Source organism: Rhinolophus hipposideros, assembly GCF_964194185.1.
Source record: "Rhinolophus hipposideros genome assembly, chromosome: X".
In the NCBI taxonomy this organism is placed as follows: domain Eukaryota; kingdom Metazoa; phylum Chordata; class Mammalia; order Chiroptera; family Rhinolophidae; genus Rhinolophus; species Rhinolophus hipposideros.
The window spans coordinates 54,614,265-54,633,966 of record NC_138046.1 but is presented as its reverse complement, the minus strand read 5'-3'; the positions used below and the strand labels follow the sequence as shown (position 1 = coordinate 54,633,966).

Genomic DNA, 19,702 nt, shown 5'->3' with positions numbered 1-19,702 from the left:
AAGGGGTGTACTTGGAGGCCCCTAATGACTGAAGCATTTTGGAGCAAGACCTTAGGAGTAGTAGGGGAGCTGGCGAGACACAGAAAAGGGGAGAAGGGCTGTAAGCCCATTGTAAGTCCCACCCGTGGCGGTGCAGAGCAGAACATATGCTCCCTGAGCACAGATTGCTACCAAGAGTTTTGAAAGGAGAGGGTCTGGGCTATGCAATGCCTGTTTCTCCTTGCAACCTCACTAATGAGGGAAGTTATTCTAGCAGAAGAGAAACAGTTTGTGTGGAGAGGGGCTGGAAGAGTTTTGGTCATGAACGTCCCCTCCACGTGGAAGAAATATCAGGAATGATGGATAAGGATTCCCCAGGATAAACCAATGTATGGTAGAATCAGTAGGGTGTCTGCCTAGTAAATGACTGTAATAGTTTAGGCCCGCCTCCCTGAAATAACTGTGAGAGTCCTCAAAGGACACTTTTTGTATATGTAGCTACACCATTCAGTCACGTCATTATAGACAGTTCTCAGTTTTCTGCCACAGATGGTTGTCTGCTTGGCATTCGTGTGGTTTTTACATGTTCACCCTCCCAGGCTAGCCCATTTCCAACAAACCTAGAATACTCTCCTGCGTCTGCGTGTGCCCATAGCATTCCCCTCCTGTCTCTTTAAAGCAAACAAAATGCTGGACGACTCGGACATGATTCATTCGAAGACCTGGTCAGAGTTCCCACAATTGCCCGGGTCCCAGTCTAGTGTGTCGCATCAGTTTACTTTCTCATGGGGCGGCCTGAAGAGCGAAAGTGTTTTGTTTTTAGCAAAAGGCAAGGGAACTGTGGGCCTTGCGGAGGTGGTTCCAGTGTGCAGGAGAAGCATGCACATTGCGGTTGCCATGGAACCCGAACATTATTCCGCGACATTGAGACTTTTCAGTAGAGACAGACTTAGACTGGCAGGAGAGCAAGTCCCGCCTGCCTGCTTTTGCGACTCAGCTAAGGGTGTGGGTCCCGGCGGGGCAGGAGGTGGGGGATGGGGCGCTGGACCGCCCTGGGGCAAGGGGAGACAAAGGTAAAGCCATAGTGGTCCCGCCCAGCCCCAGTGAGTGTGGTGTCCTGCTCCAGGGGTGTCCTGGAGCTACTCTCCTTCTGAAGCCAGGGGCGCGGGAGGTAAAACAGGCAAAGTCTCTCTCTGAGCACCAGCTTCCCCCTCTGTCAAGTGGGGATAAGAATGCTTAAGCCACAGGATCGCTGTGGACTGATGCGCTGGTGACACGTGGGTAAACCCACAGCCTTGTGGTTCTCACAAGATCAGGATGCCTGTGCGAATACACTCCGCTTCTTCTGCCTCTTCGACTTTGTTGTTAAGGGACAGACGAGGAAAGAAGACGAGGCCCTAGTGAGAAGCGCATTGTGACATCTGGTTGTTAGGATCACTAGGCATTTGTATCAGAGTGTCACTGGCACTAACCCAGTGACTAGCCTGTGGTGCCGGGCACATGGTGGCACCAGAAACGCATAGTGCTTGCTGGATCTGTCTCTCCCGGTGCAGCTCCTCATGCCGGTGGCCGAGCTCATATCAGGTGTCTGAAGGAGGCGGGCTGTGAGCATCGGTGTCCTGATGGCAACTGAGGCTTCCGCTCCAGGTTCAAGGGCAGCCGTCCTCAGGAGACCCTAACACGTCACATCCCTGGCAGGATCTGACACCTGGCTCAAGTGAGTTCATAGATCTGAACAAAAGCATGGAGGGGAATCGCTTCCGTGAGGGTCACAAACCAGCCTCAAAGTAGAGAAGCTACTTTGACCTCATCTGGGGGCAGGGTTGAGGTTTACTAGGTGGAGTGTCATTCTACCAGAGGCTACACGCTTTGTAATAGCCCTGAGGTCCGTTTTAGAAAATCCTTTTTTGTTTTCTTTTTCTTTTCTTTTTTCTCTGGAAAAGCAATGAATTGTCCAGTTGGAGAAGAAAGTTCGTCTTTAACATGCATTTGCAATAAATATACCTGTGCCTTAAGCATTCTTATCCCCACTTGACAGAGGGGGGAGCTGGGGCTCAGAGAGAGTCGTTGCCTGTCTTACCTCCCATGCCCGTGCCTTTAGAAGGAGAGTAGCTTCAGGACACCACACTCACTGGGGCCCGGCAGGACCACAATGGCTACCTACAAGACAGCCGGGGAATCGGTTGCCAAAGCGGGAAAGAGGCAACTTGGCTCTGGATCCCTTTGCCTCCCCACACCCCAGAGTGATTCAGCACTCACCGCTGGGACCATACCCCCAGATGAGTTCCAAACACCTGTAGGCGGGACCCAGATCTTGTCAACAGGCCAGGTCTGTCTCTTTTAAAACGCTGTCATGGTCGTGGCCATAATGACTTCTGGATACTATGGTAATCTCAATACTGAGGCAGTTCTTCAAAGCCGGAAATGCCTCCCATCTCGAAGCCATCACTTGCAGAGTCCTGAAAATCTGCATCCTCTCAGCCACCCAAGGGCAAGTGTTGTGTCATCTGCAGGCAGAACTCTGCTGTACAAATAACGGAAAAATCCCTGAATTGACAGCCCACGTTTGACATTTCCTGCATCGATCCGTGCATCCTTCCATCCCTTCGTTAGTTTCAGACGTTAGCCCAGATGACACCATCCATTTGATTCTGTTGTGTTCCCCCACACTTCCACTGCAATTACACTTGCCAGCTCAACAACTTCCTTTTGGCACACTTGTAGATCAAGAATGTTGAACTGATTTTTCAAATGGAGACAAACAGATATTTTATCAAGAGGAAAGATTTTCCTTCCCCCAGGACGGAATTCAATGGCTTGGATATAGACAGGATTATATTGCAGTAGGATCAATTACATACATTAAATGCAGAGTTGTAAAATGCCTTCCATAGACAGAGTCAGATAACGGTTAAGACCGTGCTTTGGGGATGATGGGCTTTGAAATGGAGCACACATTTTTCTTTGACATCGCTCATACTTTTGCTTCATTGAAAAGGACTTTGCAAATATGTTTAGTGCATGTTAGAAATAAACTTTTATGGTCACTGATAACCTTTGTCTTACCTGTTTTTCATTTCATCTCAGGGGATGGATGACCAAGTATGGAATAAAATCACCTGAAATTATAATGTTTTTCCAAACTCCACCATGGTTAAGTATGTTGTCTAAAAGCATTGTCTAATGTACTGTATTTGGACCATATATTGGTGGTGGTGATAGGGAACTCTTTCACATTTTTCCTGACTGTTAAGTCTGCGGACACTGAGAAAGAAGATACCTGCCAAGAAGGGCTCCTGGTGGCTATCTGGGCTCAAATATAAAACCAGAGCCTAGCAGCCATTTCTACACGGGGGCCTGTCACTCAAACTGGCTGCCCTGAACTGCCTGCCTGCCCTGTGTTCTTGCCAGCTGAGCAAGCCCTTATAAAGGAGGTCTTGGAATCGTATTTCAACCAATAGGACTCAGACTTTCCACATCCAATCAGAGTTGTGCAGTTATACCCTCATTAGAATCTCCACCGACCAGAGTGGCTCCATTCTAACCAATCAGGACCGTGCTTTATGGACCAATGAAATTGTGAGGATTTGATACCTCATTTGCATGAAGACGGACCAATCAGGGAATAGCAGTGGGGACTTCTGTCCATATAGGTCAGCTCCCCTCTCGCTAGACCTGCGCACTTTCCTTTCTCACGAAATAGTGAGGGGTGTGGCTTCTAGGCTGGAGCTGAAACCATGGCGACGTTTTCCTGCGGCAGAGCGTAGCAGCCTAGCTGGCTAGGGGCCTCCTCGCAGCCATGCTGTTTCACAGCCTGCGGCTTCACGATGGAGCCGTTCCACAGCCGTGCCATATCACAGTTAAGCTGTTGGAACTGTATAGCTTCCTTAAGTGTTCTTCTCAGCTCTGGTCTGGTCGGGACTGCTCTGCTCCAGTCCGGTCCGCCAAGATGGCTCCACTCTGGTCTGGGGAGACGTCTTTGGCGTCTCAGCTCCAGCCATGGCCACACATTCTTAGGGGGAAAGGGGAAGCGCGCCCTCACGTACCCAAGGAATTCCCCTGGCCCTTCGCCCAGACTTCCAGAGAGCTCTGGTAGAACTGTTCAGGCCACAGCCCCTCCCTCCCACCTTCAGGCTCCCCGATATTCAAGCTGCAATTCAGACTTCTGTCAGGAGGTGGCACCGACGTACCGTTTTCAAATTTCTCTACACGGAAGTTGATTCAAAGAGCAAACAAATATAATACCCTCCCTTAAAATGCAGCCCACGAACCATATGCAGTGAATGATTCTAATCCTGTCTGGAAAAAAAAAAGATAGGTGTAAAAGAAGACAGTAAACACACGTACTCCGGTATCTGCACCCGATGAAGCATCGGTTCGCAGTAGTGTGACTTGGCAGTCCGTGATGGGCAGCTCAGGGCAGGGGAGAGGTGCCTGAGAGAGGATGGGGCTTCAGAGCGGGGTCTTGGCGGCTGTGTCCATAGTTTTATGGCCTGTAGGGGATGACAAACAGTTGGTGGGAGAAGGACTGGGCAGCCTGTAAAGGGGTGGGGTAATGGAGGGTCTGCACCCTGCAGTCTGTTAAGAACTATGTTTGTACACTCCATATTATCCATCAGACACTCATGAGAGAAAAGTCAATGAACGAGATGTAGATTTGGGGTCAACGGCAGAGGGAACTGCTTTAATATACATATGAATATTTCAAACAGACTTGGTATCTTAGTAACCAAACCGTTTCAGGATAGTTTTTTACTCTTTTCAAGTGTACTTTATCATTAAAAAAAGAACAAAAATGGACGTAGATGTGATGCCACCTGGTGGCCAGGTCCAGGATTGCAGCCCGGAGAGTCTGACCAGGGGCCTCAGCAAGAGGGCAGGGAGGGATGGAAGTTGGGAGCTTGACTTTGTGGGAACAGCCAGCTGTATTCTAGGTATTCACTTAACTGGAGCAATCCCTCTGTATCCATCACTTCTCTACGAGATAAAAAGCACATTTTCTGGGGTTGGAAGTCTTGAGGTTGGAATCCAGCTCCGGTCTGAACTGAGGGAAAAGCTGGAACTGTGAGCATGTATTTCAGGTGATAGAGCTAGAAGGGGCAAAGAAACACCCACATACACACACACACACACACACACACACAGAGTGTAGAATACTGTAGCACCAGGACTGCCTCCTCAAGGGTTAAGAAACCCTTTACTGTAGCACCAGGACTGCCTCCTCAAGGGTTAAGAAACCCTTTACTGTAGCACCAGGACTGCCTCCTCAAGGGTTAAGAAACCCTTTACTGTAGCACCAGGACTGCCTCCTCAAGGGTTAAGAAACCCTTTACTGTAGCACCAGGACTGCCTCCTCAAGGGTTAAGAAACCCTTTACTGTAGCACCAGGACTGCCTCCTCAAGGGTTAAGAAACCCTTTACTGTAGCACCAGGACTGCCTCCTCAAGGGTCAAGAAGCCCTTTTCTGAACAGCCCCAAGACCAAAACAACCTAGTCATTAATCATAAACACCACGTATTGCAAGGTCAGGAAGCTCTGTTGAGAAAAGTCTTATCTTGCAGCAAAAATGTAAGCAAGGACACAGGACCAAAAGTCTTGTAAATATCTTGCCTGCATAGAAAGTTACTGAGAGCCTTAAAATGTTATGCTATAAAAACCCCTAGCTTTGTGTGTTTGGGGTCCTTGTTGAAACCCGCTGCGTCGGGCAGATACTCGGACCCCAGCTAGCTGGAAATAAACCTCGCTGTGTGACTTGCATTATCGTGTGACTTCTGTTCGCTTGAGGAGGGGTTGACTCCGGACCATAACAAGAGTCAACCTAGTTTTTTAAACTTCCTTTCCCCATGAAATTGAACAAGATGAATACGTTTACAAAGTACTGAAAATATCTGCACATTATCTTTGTCAGTCTGTTCACAAATATTTTCTTTCTTCAAAATTTTACCAAAGTACCCTTCTTCCTAAGTACAACACTGCAAACAACATATGAAAGGATATTTACAACCTGAAATTGTCCTGCATCTCTCACCAGTCTGACTCCCACCCCATGACCCAAAGGGGTCTGTTGCCATAGAATGGTGCCTCCTTCCGTCAAGCGTCACTCTTCTTTTTCAGAGTTTATCTGACTATTCTTGCTGTTTGTTCTGCCAAATAAATTTGATAATCAACTTGTTTCATGACATAAAAAACCAAATTACGTTTTTATTAGGATCACATTGACTGAAAACTAACTTAGGGAAATTGGCATGTTTATAATTTGAGTCTTCTTACCAAAGAAAATCACATGTCTTTCTATTCGTTCAGCTCTAGATTGTTTTATATAGGTTTAGGCATTGCTCCTTAGGTTTGTCCAATCATTTCCTTCTCTTCCTTCATATCTTTTATGGTTTCGTTTGTATGTATGAAAGCCTTTGGTTTCTGATGTTAATAGTTTTACCTGTTACTTTACTAAATTGTCCATTTCTTTATAGTAATGGGGGGTGCCCTATTTATAATCCCATCATCAACAAATACAAAGAGATTTCACCACTTTCTTTGCTTCTAATTGCCTGAGATTGTCAAATGAATGGCATGATGCCACCCACACCATGTCAAATATTGAGGACAAAAGTGGTCATTTGCCTTGTCCCTGTCTTTAGCAGGAAGGACTGTAGTGTTTGTCTATTCAGTCAGATGCTAGTTTATTGTCATGTTGATAAAGTGTCCATCAATTCTTCATTTTCTTGAGTTTTTTTTTTTTTATTAAAGCATGAATGAGTGTTATGCTGTTTGATACCTTTCTGCCTATGGAGGTGCTCATGTAATTGTTGCCTTGGCTCTGTTCTCATACTAGATTATATTAATAGATTTCCTGACATCGAAACACCTTTGTGTTCTTGGAATAAGCTCCATAAGTTCGTGATTTATTTATTTATTATTTATGTATTTATTATTTGTTTGTTTATTTATTTATTTACTTACTTGTTTGTTTTAACAGGACTTTATTGGGGAACAGTGTGTACTTCCAGGACTTTTTTTTTTTGCCAAGTCAAGTTACTGTCCTTTCAATCTTAGTTGTGGAGGGTGCCGTTCAGCTTCAAATTGTCCTTTCAGTCTTAGTTGTGGAGGGCACAGCTCAGCTCCAGGTCCAGTTGCCGTTGCTAGTTGCAGGGCGCGCAGCCCACCATCCCTTGCAGGAGTCGAACCAGCAGCCTCGTGGTTGAGAGCCCACTGGCCCATTTGGGAATCGAACCAGCAGCCTTGGGAGTTAGGAGCACGAAGCTCTAACCGCCTGAGCCACTGGGCCGGCCCCGTGATTTATTTTTTATGTGCTGTTCAATGGCGTTTGATAATCTTTTATTTAAGAACATTCCTTCATATTCTTATGTGATATTAGTGTTTAATTCCATTTTCGTTGCCCTTTTAGCCATTTAAAAAATAAATTTTAGTGGGATTAGCCAGTGGTGGCTGGATTTACACTTAACTGGAGGTATCTCAAAAATCTGAAAATGGAACTACCTTATGACCCAGCAATTCCACTCCTATGTATCTATCCAGAGAAATCCAAAACTCTAATTCAAAAAAATTTATGCATCCCTATGTTTCTTGCAGCACTATACACAATAGCCAAGACATGGAAACAACCGAAATGCCCATCCGTAGACGACTGGATTAAGGAACGGTGGTAAATTTAACAATGGAGTATTACGCAGCCAAAAAGAATGAAATCTTACCATTTGCAACAATATGGATGGACTTAGAGAACATTATGTTAAGTGAAATAAGTCAGAAAAAGATAAATACCATATAATCTCACTTATATGTGGAATCTAAAGAAAAGAGTAAATGAATGAACTAATCAGAAACAGTCTCAGAGACATAGAGGAAAAACTGAGGGTTGCTAGATGGGAGTGTGGGTGGGGATAAGGGAGAAGGTGAGGGGATTAGAAAGCACAGTGGGTAAAGGTAACCACAAGATTGCCAAGGGGTTAGGAAAATCAATTTGGGGAATGTAATCCATAATGTTGTAAAGATTTTGTAGGGTATCCGGTGGACACTTGTCTCATTAGAGAGACCACCTCAGGGATGATGTATATGCCTGATCACTGCACTGTACACCTGAAGCTGAAGCTTAACAATAATGAATGTCAACTACAATTTTATACATATATGTATATACACACATATAGTTACAAGAAGCAGAGTACAGCAGGAGGAATAGACAGTGGAAATGTAATGGCTGTGTGTAATGTCAGAGGGTAGTGGATGGGGGAAGGGGGGTTGTCACTGTGTGAGGGATATAAATGATAAATGCCTATTACATTGTTTTGTGTACCTGAAACTAATAAAAAAATGTTTTTTAAAAAAAAGAAACACCCACTAAGCATTTGAAATATTTCTATGTGACAGCCTTCAGTGTACTTGGATGAGATAAAATTCTATTTGCAATGGAATCTTCAATTAACTTATTTTTTTTCTCCAGGGACATCATTTTGATTGGTCACGGATATTTACTGTTATGTGTTACCTCAAATAACTTAGATACATCAAGTTTGAAATCCTGGTGTTTAAAGGACCCTTTCAGGCCATCAGATAATAATGCATATTTCATGAAAGGGATTGCTAGGAGAATGTAAGTTGGACCAGTTTTCAGAGTGAATTTGGAAGAATAAAGAGCTTTACATTTTAAAAAAAGAGGATATGCAATAAAAGATTAGACACTATGCACCAACTGTTAACACCCACACACAAAAACACTGAGTGACTCAAAAACATGTTGCAGAAGCGTATTTATTGACATGGAAAAACATTCACGATACACAGTTACTCGGGGCTCAGGAGGGCAAATTACACACACTATTTACAGTATGATCTTCTTTTAGTTTCTTAATTGTTTAAAAACCTCAAAGCATATAACCCAGTATTTTCACACACTGAGAAATGAGTAACCTGACGTAAGTAGAATAAAAGAGTAATTCCTTACACTAAACAGCTTATAGCAACCCTTGCCTCCTTTACGTACTGGGAGTGCACATTTCACAGAGAGAGTGAGGGTGTGTGTATGCGTGATTGCACGTACTGCTATCTTGTGTGCGCATTTCCGCAACTAGATTATAAGTCCAAGGATATTATCTTTTATGTCGTTTGAAGCCACAAATGGATATAAGCAGATACTAATGAACGTTAGCTTACTTAGGATGAACTGGTTCACTAACTTCTTAAGTGAAATGTTAAGAAGCGTCCCATTGACACAAGGTAAAAATCAACAGGCGTTTTCAGCTCACGATGGAATAGTCATTTGATACCCCCAAAACGTCTAGCTCAAAGCTGGAGACGGCCACAATACTGTGATAAAGATGTAACTCACAATATGCACACTGCAATGAACAAAACATTTTGCAAGGCTCTTTCAGAACAGACAGCTTATTATTAGAGTTTGGAGATTGTTCAAAGTGTTCCCTTTTATTTCTGGCTCATTTTACATTGTCTCAATAATCACTTTAACTTCACGGAAGATGGCCATGAGTGTGTTATAACTCAAGTGATCGACAACTACAATCGAGCCCTTTCTGATATGCTCTTTTATGTTAATAAATATGGCCACGGCACTAACCAGATTGGCTTTTGCTTCTTTCTGGTTAAAGATGAGTTTTAATGCTGCTAATGCCTTTGTATTGATCATGTCTCTGGCTGCAGCTGGGTTCTCAGACAAATTCAACAGTACTTTCAGAACAAGATTTCTGGTTTTACGATTTCCCAGGGACAGCACACGAAAGAGCTCTGAAAAGTAATTGGCAACAATACGGTGATGGTTAGAGTCAGCAGTCAGTTGCCCTAGTATCTTTAATCCAGACTGCTGTCCGGGTGAGTTCAAGGGAAAACACGCCGTTTCCTCACACATATGCTTGACATGTAACTCAACCTTGCGCTGTCTTTCATCCCCAGAAGGGGGATTCAGAGTAATTACGGCCTTTTTCCTCATTTCAGAGGAAGGAAAACTGAGCAAGCTTTCAATAAGCGTCACCACACCCACCTCATTGATGAACTCTTGGGCAAATGGATGAACATGAATGACCCCCATTGCAATTTGAGCTACTTTATGAATGAGAGGATCAGTAGTTGACTTAAGTAAGGTAACAAGTTTTTCAAATTCCTCAGAACTCATGTAGCATTCCATTTTGCAAGGGCAAGCAAATGGCTTAATCCCATTCGCCTCCCTGAACCTGATTTGGCGTCTAATCTCCTCTATGGTCTGAATGCAAGGCTCAGAACCAAATGGGCACTCAGGGATAGGCTGTGAGCATGGAGGAGTGCTCATGGAAGAGCACACTGCTGCCAAAGGCAAAGAAGGGGCATTCTCCTCAGCTGAGGCCAGGACAATATATGAAGGAGGCCTTGTCTCAGATGGGACTTGGGATCTAAATCCTAGCACTGCTGGGGTTACAGCAGGGGCTTTGGGCCAGATAGTGACCTCAGACCAGTCCTTGGGCCTATTCTTTTCATTAATTTCATCCACAGGCTGGGGCCTAACTATCTTACTCACGGGTCTCGGATTAGGGTCAAAACTAGTTTCATCTCCATCCCAAAACCAGTTCCCGATAACGTTCTCTTCCTCCTCCTCCCCAGCCCCTGGCCTAGCCTTGCAGCTAGCCCCGGCCACCACAGGCTCCAGCTTCCCAGCACAGGACGGGGGACCAGGATCAGCTCTCTCTTCATCCTTAGCCCTGGAACGATTACCAGTCTCTTCTCCAGTCCAGAACCCGGAACCAACACTGGTCTCCTCCCCAGCCCAGGAGCAGGCACCAATACCAGCCTTATCTTTACGCATGGACCTGGACTCTGCACTAGCCTCAGCCACACAACGAAACGGAGATACTCCTGTGGCCGCATCTTCAGCTTTGGGACTGGAATTTGCCAGGGATCTTTCTTTCATCTCAATTACAACCTTGTTCTTAGACACTGCCTTCGTCTCTGGTCCTGAACCTGCCTGAGATCCTGCCTTGGCTACTGCTTTGGCCGGGGTCTTGGCTCCAGGCCTGACTACACCAGCAGCCTCTCTCTTTGCCTCGGGCTCCACACCAGCCTTTTTTGCAGTTTTGGCCTTGTTTCTACTCCGAGTCATGGCTGAAGCCCAGTTATATAGGTAGCCCTATACAGTCTTGGCCTTGGCTCTCAACCTGTCCCAGGCCGATGTCTTGACACTCTTTCACTGGGTCAGAGAGAAACTTTGTAGCAACACTTAGAGTCAACTGTCGGTTCAGCAGGCACGCAATCCCCTTGCCAAACACACAGCCTCTGTCAATGATACGGACAGAGGGCAGAGGCACTCAGGCCGAGGGAAGGTGATGGGTAATCTTCCGCCACGCCAAGGCCTCCACAGCCACCGCTGGAGACGGACCTGAGGGGGAAGAAGGAAATGGGCTTTGAATCTCTTCCATTTATGCAGGCAGCCACACAGGACATGACAGAGTAGACAGGGACTGTGTGGTCGGAGAAGTGGAATCGTAGAAAACTGTTACCTCGTTTTATCCCTTCCACACTCGTTTTATCCCTTTTTCAAATCTAGAGCTCTGGTTATACAGTTGACCCTTGGGGTCGACACGCGGGTTAGAGATGCTGACCTCTCGTGCAACAGAAAACCCACAGACAACTAAAGTCGGCCCTCAGCACATGTGGATTCCCAACCACAGAGCTGAACCTTGAACAATGAGGGTTTGAACTGCAGTCAGTACAACTGCGTGGGTCCAGTGAACTGTGGTCACATGAAAAAAAATCCACGTGTAAGTGGACCCGGGCAGTTCAAACACGTGTCATTAAAGGGTCAACTGTGGAACGACTCTGGCCTCCCTGGTCTTCCTCAGGGCTTCCCTCCCCATTTCTTGGGTATCTATCAGTTACCCCATAGGCACGATCCTGGCTCACCCCACACCCATTTCCTATACGCAAATGTGAGGGCAGAGGTGTCTAGAAGATTGGAAGACAGTGGCTCCAAGATATGATCTGGCCTTACTGACGTGCCAACATCCAATTCCCATCCCCACTCAAGAGGGGTGCTCATGCGCACACTCACCTTGGATCCAAGTGAATAGTTTTCGGCCTCTTTCTTAAATACGTTCAAAGCGAACAGCTACCTACAGATTTCAACAGGAACCTACAAAGGAACAAGCCTATAGATAGACAAAAAGGCCAAGGAAGGAAAACAGAGGAGACTGAGTGGGCCCAACACTCATGACAAGTGTTATAACATGCTTTCGTAAGTTCAAGGTCATGTTAAATGTCTCCCACCTGTCTGCTCCTCCCAAATGACTCCCCCTGCATTCCCCTAAGACCTGCAGCTTGTCTATTACACCTCCCAACTCTGAAGTCAGTCATTTTCCCAGCAGAGGCCACACCTCTCTCCCTGAACAAAAATGAGGTGCCAGAGTGGGTAGTGCAAAATACGCAACTGTATTTAGAAAGCAGGCAGTAATGATAATGGGGACGGTTATTTCCACAGCACCCCTGCATGACCCTGCCTTTTCCTCTTCTCCATGCATGCATAGATCCTACCTCATTCAGCACCTATGCCAGCCAGTCCTCGCAGCAGGGGACCTCTGGAGATGCGATCCTTCCCCCCAAAGAACAGTCCTCTAGCTGCAGAAGAGTCACGCCCTACAGAAAGAGGTAGGGGCATTCAGCCAAACACCAGGAAATTATGTTGATAATGGTAGAAAAGACATCAGGTTAATTAATGGGCAGATACTCAGAATTCAGGTCCTAACATCTCCTTTTCAAGGATCAGGAAATAAGCAAAAAAACAAACAAAAAAATGTCTTCCAACTCCCATGGTTCCTCAGGTATCCACCCTCAGGAACTCCACAACATCTGTGGAACTACCTCTGTCCCGAAATGACAGGGACTAGGCCGGGAGGATGGAGATGATGCTTAGGTTTCCGGAAGCAGCAAGTAAAGAAGCAGAACGACTTCATGCGTTCTAAATTGCTTTTTCCAAAACCTCCCCTCTATTCTGAACCACCGCCCCCCAGTATCTCAACATATTAAAGTGGGCTGGGATGTCGAGAAAACAGATTCCCCAAGGACAAAGGTGGAGTAACAGCGCACTCTTTATTTCCATGGACCCTTCCAGTCAGAGTTGATGGGTTCCTCACCCCGCCATTTGCTTGCACGTAATTGGGTGTAAGATCTAAATATGCAGGAAATAAAACTGCTGTCTTAAGAGAAAGGCACACATTTCATTTTCGTGTCTCCGCCCTCCCTTCCCCCCCCCACCTCCCCACCCCACCCCACCCCACCCCCACTCCGGTTCCAGCTGTTGTTTCTCAGTCTAGCTGTGTAGGACTCAGCGCCCTGGCCCATGTGGGAATCGAACCCACGACCTCGGCTATAGGAGCACAGCACTCCAACCGCCTGACCCACCGGGCCGCCCCTCATTTTGGTGTCTTCTTAATCTACCCAGTCAGTACCCCTTTCGCTGCCGCGCAGACGGCAGACTTTGCACCAACGAGGCACCTGTGGGAAGGGATAGCACCAAGGACGCGGGGCCCAACAGGCCCCTTTCCAGAATCAGGGCCCGGAGTAGCCAACACCCCCGCCCCGCCGCCCTCCATCCCAGCTCCGGCTCAGGGCTCCGCCATTTCTCCCGCAGCAGCAGCCTCCCCCACCGGCCTCTCCCGGAAAGCAGGCTGGGGGGAGGCCGCGTGGGTCGCTTCCCCAGGAGCCCAGGGAGCCTCTCAGGCCCCTCCCGGACCCTGGGCCGGGCCCCAGCCCGTCGCCTCCGCGCCTCCGCGCCTCCGCGCGGGCGACCCCGGAGCTGCGCACCTCTCTCCAAAACCGGCTCGGACCCGTTCGCCGCCTCCGCCTCCTCGCCAGGATGCCAGGGGCTGGGCGCGGGTCGTAAGCTGCCGAGAGTGGGGGGCCACCGCCCGCGTCCAGAGCACCCGCACTTGCCTTTCAAGGCTCGGGCCCGCGTGGCCGGCCTCCCCTCCCCTCGGACCTCCTCACTCGGATCCTCCCTGCCTCGCGTGCGCACCGAATTGCAAAGAGGCGTCCGGCCCCCGCGCCGCTGCGCCAAACCCGGCAGGGGCTGCGCAGGATGCGGCACGAACCGCCGGCCGCGAGGGTGTCGGGAAAGCGGGGCGGAGGGAGGTCGCACCAATGGGCTCAACGCACCCGCCTCCGCTCGGCGCCCCCCAGTTCCGACCCGGAGGGGGCGGGGCCGGGAGCAGCCCCAGCCTGAGGGGCAGGTAACGCCAGCCCGCCTCAGTGGACCTCCGCGGCCCCCTGCCGGGAGCCCCCACGACGTTTCCGGCCCTATAACCTCTGGGACCCCGGGCGGGGGTGGGGGTGCAGGATCCGCAGGTCGGGAGCAGCAGCGCGTGGATACAAAGCGCCCCTAGGTGTGTCTGGCCCCCTCCCTGGCTGTCATCCTTCCAGGACGCTGATGGGAGGGGGGCTGGGAGAATGCTGGCTGGGAACCGACTGGCCATCGAAGGCCAGACCGACCCTGAGGTCCTGAGGTGCCCCCCCCCGTTCTTTCATTGTTTGGGGGCCCAGGGAGGAAAGTGGAGAGGGGGCTGCCACGGAGGCCTCACCACTGCCCCCCTCCTAAAGGCAGACCTAGACCTCTAACCCTGGGACAGAATCCACTGCTCTGCGCCCAGATTCATTCTTGCTGCCACACTGCTTTTTTCTCATTCGAAATGCTAGCACACGTTGTTGCCATTTTGCCGTCCCCACAGTTGCCCAAGAAAGAGGACCTTTCCCTGTCAGGACCATACAATCCTCGCTGTCTGTGACCCCACAGCCAAGTGTCAGGTACCAGGTAGGGACCGTCCTGGTTCCTCTTCCTGTCCTCTGTCTTGTCTTGCAGTCCCATCCAAGCTCTCATGATCTTTGGCAGTGTGCAAATGTGGCAGGGATTAATTAGAAGCAGTTTAGGTCTCGGCCACTTGCAATACACCCCTGTGTAGCTTATCCATTAGAGCTGTCAACACAGTAATCATACATGTTGTAAATTCCCTGATAATCACAAAATCTGCATTACATCTCAGTCTGGTTCTGAAGCTTACTCTCTATCCTCGAGCTGTGCCTGTTCTTGTCTTTGGCACGCCTTATAATTTTTTGTTGAAAGCTGGATATGATGTGTTGGGTAACAGGAACTGAGGTAAACAGACCCGTAGCAAGAAGTTTTGCATTAGCTGGTTTGCAGTTGAGCTGTGTGTAACGTTTGCTGTAGCTGTAGGTGCCAGGGTCTTCAAATTCTTCTGGTGTCCTTATTTTTGTCTCTCAGCTTTGGGCTTCCCTAATTACCCCTTGCACAGACAGTCTGCGTGTTGTAGCTCTTTTAGCGGTACTGCACTGCTGTTACACTGGAGGCTTGTGACAAGGTAAAAACGTGGGGAGAAGTGTTCTATAATCTTACAATTAAATCTCAGGCTTTTGTGGACCTGTGTCCCTAGGCTGTGACCTTCACAAGTGTTTCTTAGCTTCTTTCTCCTCCTTATGTGAAAATGGAAGGATAGAGTGGGCTCGATAGGAAGAATGCCCTTCCCTCAGCTGGGATGAGGCTCTGGCAAAGCCTTTTCCCCTGCGGAGTAGGCCTTTGTCACGGAGAAGGCTCTGGGTGTATTTCACAAGAGCACAATTCCCCTCCCACTGCCGGACCAACTAGGGGATCTGCCTGGGATCTTCACTGGGAGAACCCTCTAGAGTTCCCATATTTAAAGCCCACTAACCTTCTAAGACTGCAGGTCGGGTTTCTCACTCTCATAGTCTTCCACACTCAGCCTCCAGCAGTTTGTCAAAATTACCTGTTTGTGTCTCTAGCCGTTTCTGCGCTATGTAAGGAGAGATAGGCTGTGACTCTCCAGATTTGTCTTTTCTCCAGAATTTGGGGTGGTCATTTGCCCTGTGACCTCAGCTCTCTGACGGGTCTAAGGTCTAAGGTCTCTTCACTGATTCTGTCTGTTCAGCTTTCTTTCAGGTTATAAGTACGGGAGCAATGTCTTCCAAGCTCTTCACATGTCAGAACTGAAACTGGAAATCTGGCCTGGCCTATGGATTTTAACTGGGTAGGTAAAGATCGGTGAGTGATAAGCTTTTGTCCTCTTATTTTCACCTGAACTTTAAGTCTGGAAATAAAGTTGCTCTGCAAATCCTAGCTGCTCCATAATTATTAGCCCTTTCCCTTCCCAGGTGTAGAAAATGTGTGTGGCTCTCACAGCTTGGCATGTCAGCCTCCAAATTCTTAACCTGGAGTGCAGACTAGGATTCCGACTTCCTGAATCAAAGTTCCTCGTGGTGAGGTCGGAGCCAACTGTGACTTAACCGTAGGAGAACAAAGTCACCTCTGTCACCACCAGCACCGAGAGCCAGTTCACTATACTACTAGGTGCTTGCTTAGACTAGAGTAACCACTTTCGGAGCCCCGGGAGCACTTTCTAAAAGGAGGTAAGGCTGCAAGGTAAGGTTGGGGCTTTCTCCTCTGGGCTCTACTCTAGGACTTGGCCGGACTTCAGAGCCAGGCAGTCCAAACTTTGAATAGAGACTTTGCCACTAAGTATTTGTGTCACTTTGGAAAAGGTACTCCATGTTTCTGTGACTCAGTTAACGCGTCCCCCACAGGATTCTCCTGCACACTGAATGAGAAACTGTCCGATATTCTGAAATACCTGCATGTATCAGGTCTCTGTAGTTCCTTTTAAAATTGTGATCTAGTCATATTATGGGGTAGGCTGGGGTAAGTAGGAAAGAGTAGATGAGAACTTCGTGGTGGCTCTTAGAGGTCACGAAAGCTAAGACATTGCCACTGTGCTGTTCGTTACTGTCACCTCAGTGCTCTGTATACTGTTCTGCTTCCCATAATTACAAAAAGAACATCATCTTTGCGTAAGTATGCCCTCCTCCTCCTCCTCCTCGTCTTCCTCCTCCTCCTCGTAGTCACATTTCACAGGGACCTGATCCCGGTTCCAGGGGTCAGTCTGCTTGGTCTAGGGGTAATCCATCCCCTTGGTATTCTCTGGTTCAGGAAGGGGTGGTGATCTAACTCTGCTCAATGGGACATTAGGAGAAGACTGCAGGACTTCTGAGGAAAGTGTCCTGACTCATAAGAAAAGGCCATCGAGAAAGATTGTCTCCTTTTCTTCCTCAGGAACTTGCTTGTGCCCTAGAATTATTGCGGCCATCAAGCTTCCAGCCTTAGGATGGAGGCTGATACTGTGAATGGCAGGAGGAGGAGATGGAAAAACAGCTGAGTCCTTAGCTGAATCAAACAACCATCGAGGCCTCAGCACTTCCAGTCCATGGATAATAAATTTCCTTATTCAGTTAGTTTTAGTTAAGTTCCTTGTTGTATGAAAATGGAACAAACTTAAATGACATGTATGTTCAGGCACAAAACAACTCATCAGTGAGTAACAGTTCCTGACTTTTGTCTGTCAGTAAGCACCTACCTCTTAGAACCAGTGGCAGAGCTCATGTTCCCAGGTGAAAGGAACAATGTAGATTCTGACCGCCTTGCCTAATGAATGGCTGCCAGAGGTCTGACAGCTGTGGTTGGCTTCTGTTGTAGACTGAAAAGGAAAGCTTCAGGCAGAAAACCTAGATACTTACCTTTCTAGGGGGTTAGGAGGTACTTTAAATACTTGAGATCCTAGATAAGCCTGGTTTCAGTTCGGAGAGTCATTGTGTGAAAGTGCACCCTTCTGAAATGTCCATAATATAAAGATATCAGAACTATCTGCTTTCAATTCAGGGGGCTGTACTGAGGTTGAGAAAGATAAATTCATAGTGTCAACAGTTAGAAAGGTTGGAGAACATTCCCCAGGCGTACTGCACCAGACAACACAGGCGTCAAAATAGGTGGATATTTGGGATTTATCAAGAGCTGGGATTTTGCCAGGACAGTGGAGCCAGGCACTACGGGACATGGTAGGCCAGTAGTAAAAATGATGGACTGCAATGGACCTTTAAGTTGGGAAGGAAGGAAAAGCTGGAGTAGGGTGATACACTAGGAGAACAGGACAAGGGACAGGAGGTCTGACACACTCCGGTTTAAGTGTCTTTTTGATGAATAAAGCACTTTGCTACAAACTGTAAGGAACAGAAAATCTGAGGAAGATAGTGACAGTGACGATGGCAGCTTTTAGTGACCATTAGCACTAGGGGGATATAGATGTAGCCTAATGGTGATGCACGTCGGCTCCAGATTCAAACGATAAAGATTTCACTCTCAGCTCTTCTGTTAACCAACTCAGTGAGCTTGGCCAAGTTACTTAACCAGTCTGTGCCCCAGCTTCCCCACATCAAGAACGGAGACAACAACGGCATCTATTCCATAAGTTTGTTGTGAGGATAAAATAAGTCAATGCATTTAGAAGAGCATCTGGTACACGTAAAGCACCCAATACATTTTAATATCAACAGTAGTTACTATCATAAGCAGTAAAAGGCTCAGGTGTTGCCATCAGACGGAAAGGTTTGATTTACACTTCCAGAGTCCAAGTTTCTTCCTCTGTGCTACCTGTCCCTCAACACTAGTTCTGCCTATTTCATTTAAACAAAAAGAAACACCACTCTAGAACATGGTATAAAGAAACGAAAGCTTAAATCGGGGCAAATAAAATACAGGGTAAACATACAGGAGGGAGGAATTACTTCCTACCAAGGGGCAAAGAGTAAGGGTGAGGGTGTCAGAAAGACTTCAAACACACCTAGCATTTGAGCGGAGCCTAAAAGGATGAGTATGTTTCCTGTAGGCAAAGAACGATTGTGAGAGCACTGAGTGAACAGTGTGGGGAAAGGCACGGAAGTAGTCAAGCTGAGGGGATAGTTGGGTTGGGAAACAGCAGGAGAGTCCAGTGTGGCCTGAGTGCAGGCAAAGTGGAGCAGGGCTTGGACAAGGGTGAGGCACCTGAGAGGGAGTGCCTCCTGAAACTGTGTGTGTCCTTATCTCATTCCAGCCCCTACACTGACTTGGAAGGATGTGTTGGGAGGTGGAACAGAAAGGTGGACTTGTATGGAAGGGTGCAGGGCCTTGAAACCCTGCATAGGGAACCTGGTGGTCTCCTATAGAGGAGATCCCACTGAAGGCTGCTCTTTGGAAACTGGGGGCAGAGAGTGTCAGTGGGTGCTAATCGTCCAGCAAGGCTGTAAGAAGATACCTTCCCTTCATTTGACTGAAGAGATGACAATTTCACTCAAACTTTATTCCCAGGCAACACCATTTTAGGTCAAATGACATCTGAATGGACCCTGATATTTATCCCATGAGCTAGCCCGTAATATTTATCCAGAAAGGGGACAGAAACAAAAGAGCCATATGAGTGATGAGGTCTTTACTTCATCTACACTCCAGAAAAAAAATGAGGGATGATCCTGGCCTAGGAGTGATCAGAGCAGAAATAATCACCTTCATTCTTGGACACACACACACACACACACCCCAGTCACCCCACCCTCTGGCTGAGACACAGGTGTGAACTGGTTAAGTATCTGCTTCGGGATGCCCATGGGACTTAGAGATAGCCAGCTAGCCCACAATGTGAAGGTCCCCAAATATAAGTGCAGAACCCCCAGCAGGACTTCTAAGCTGAGGGAGCTCTGATAAGAAAAAAAAATGATAGAGGACTTTAAAAATCATCTAAATGCAGGGATATGTCACAAAAACATAGGCTGCTTTTTCACCCATAATATACGGGTGAGCTCTGCCTCCTTCACTTTATCTTGTGTATGTATGATACACAGG

General features: G+C 47.5%; 1 protein-coding gene across 1 annotated transcript; it reads right to left on the bottom strand.

Moving 5' to 3' along the window:
- Positions 1 to 8,730: 8,730 nt before the first annotated feature.
- Positions 8,731 to 11,215, bottom strand: LOC308495445 (G protein-coupled receptor associated sorting protein 3-like). The gene has a single exon (XM_081043667.1). It carries the CDS (start codon positions 11,078 to 11,080, stop codon positions 9,437 to 9,439), a length of 1,644 nt encoding a protein of 547 aa, XP_080899793.1. The 5' UTR covers positions 11,081 to 11,215; the 3' UTR covers positions 8,731 to 9,436.
- Positions 11,216 to 19,702: the final 8,487 nt, after the last annotated feature.

Excerpts from the sequence above, each read along its gene's own strand:
- LOC308495445 (XM_081043667.1), bottom strand. The coding sequence starts at position 11,080 with ATGACTCGGAGTAGAAACAAGGCCAAAACTGCAAAAAAGGCTGGTGTG.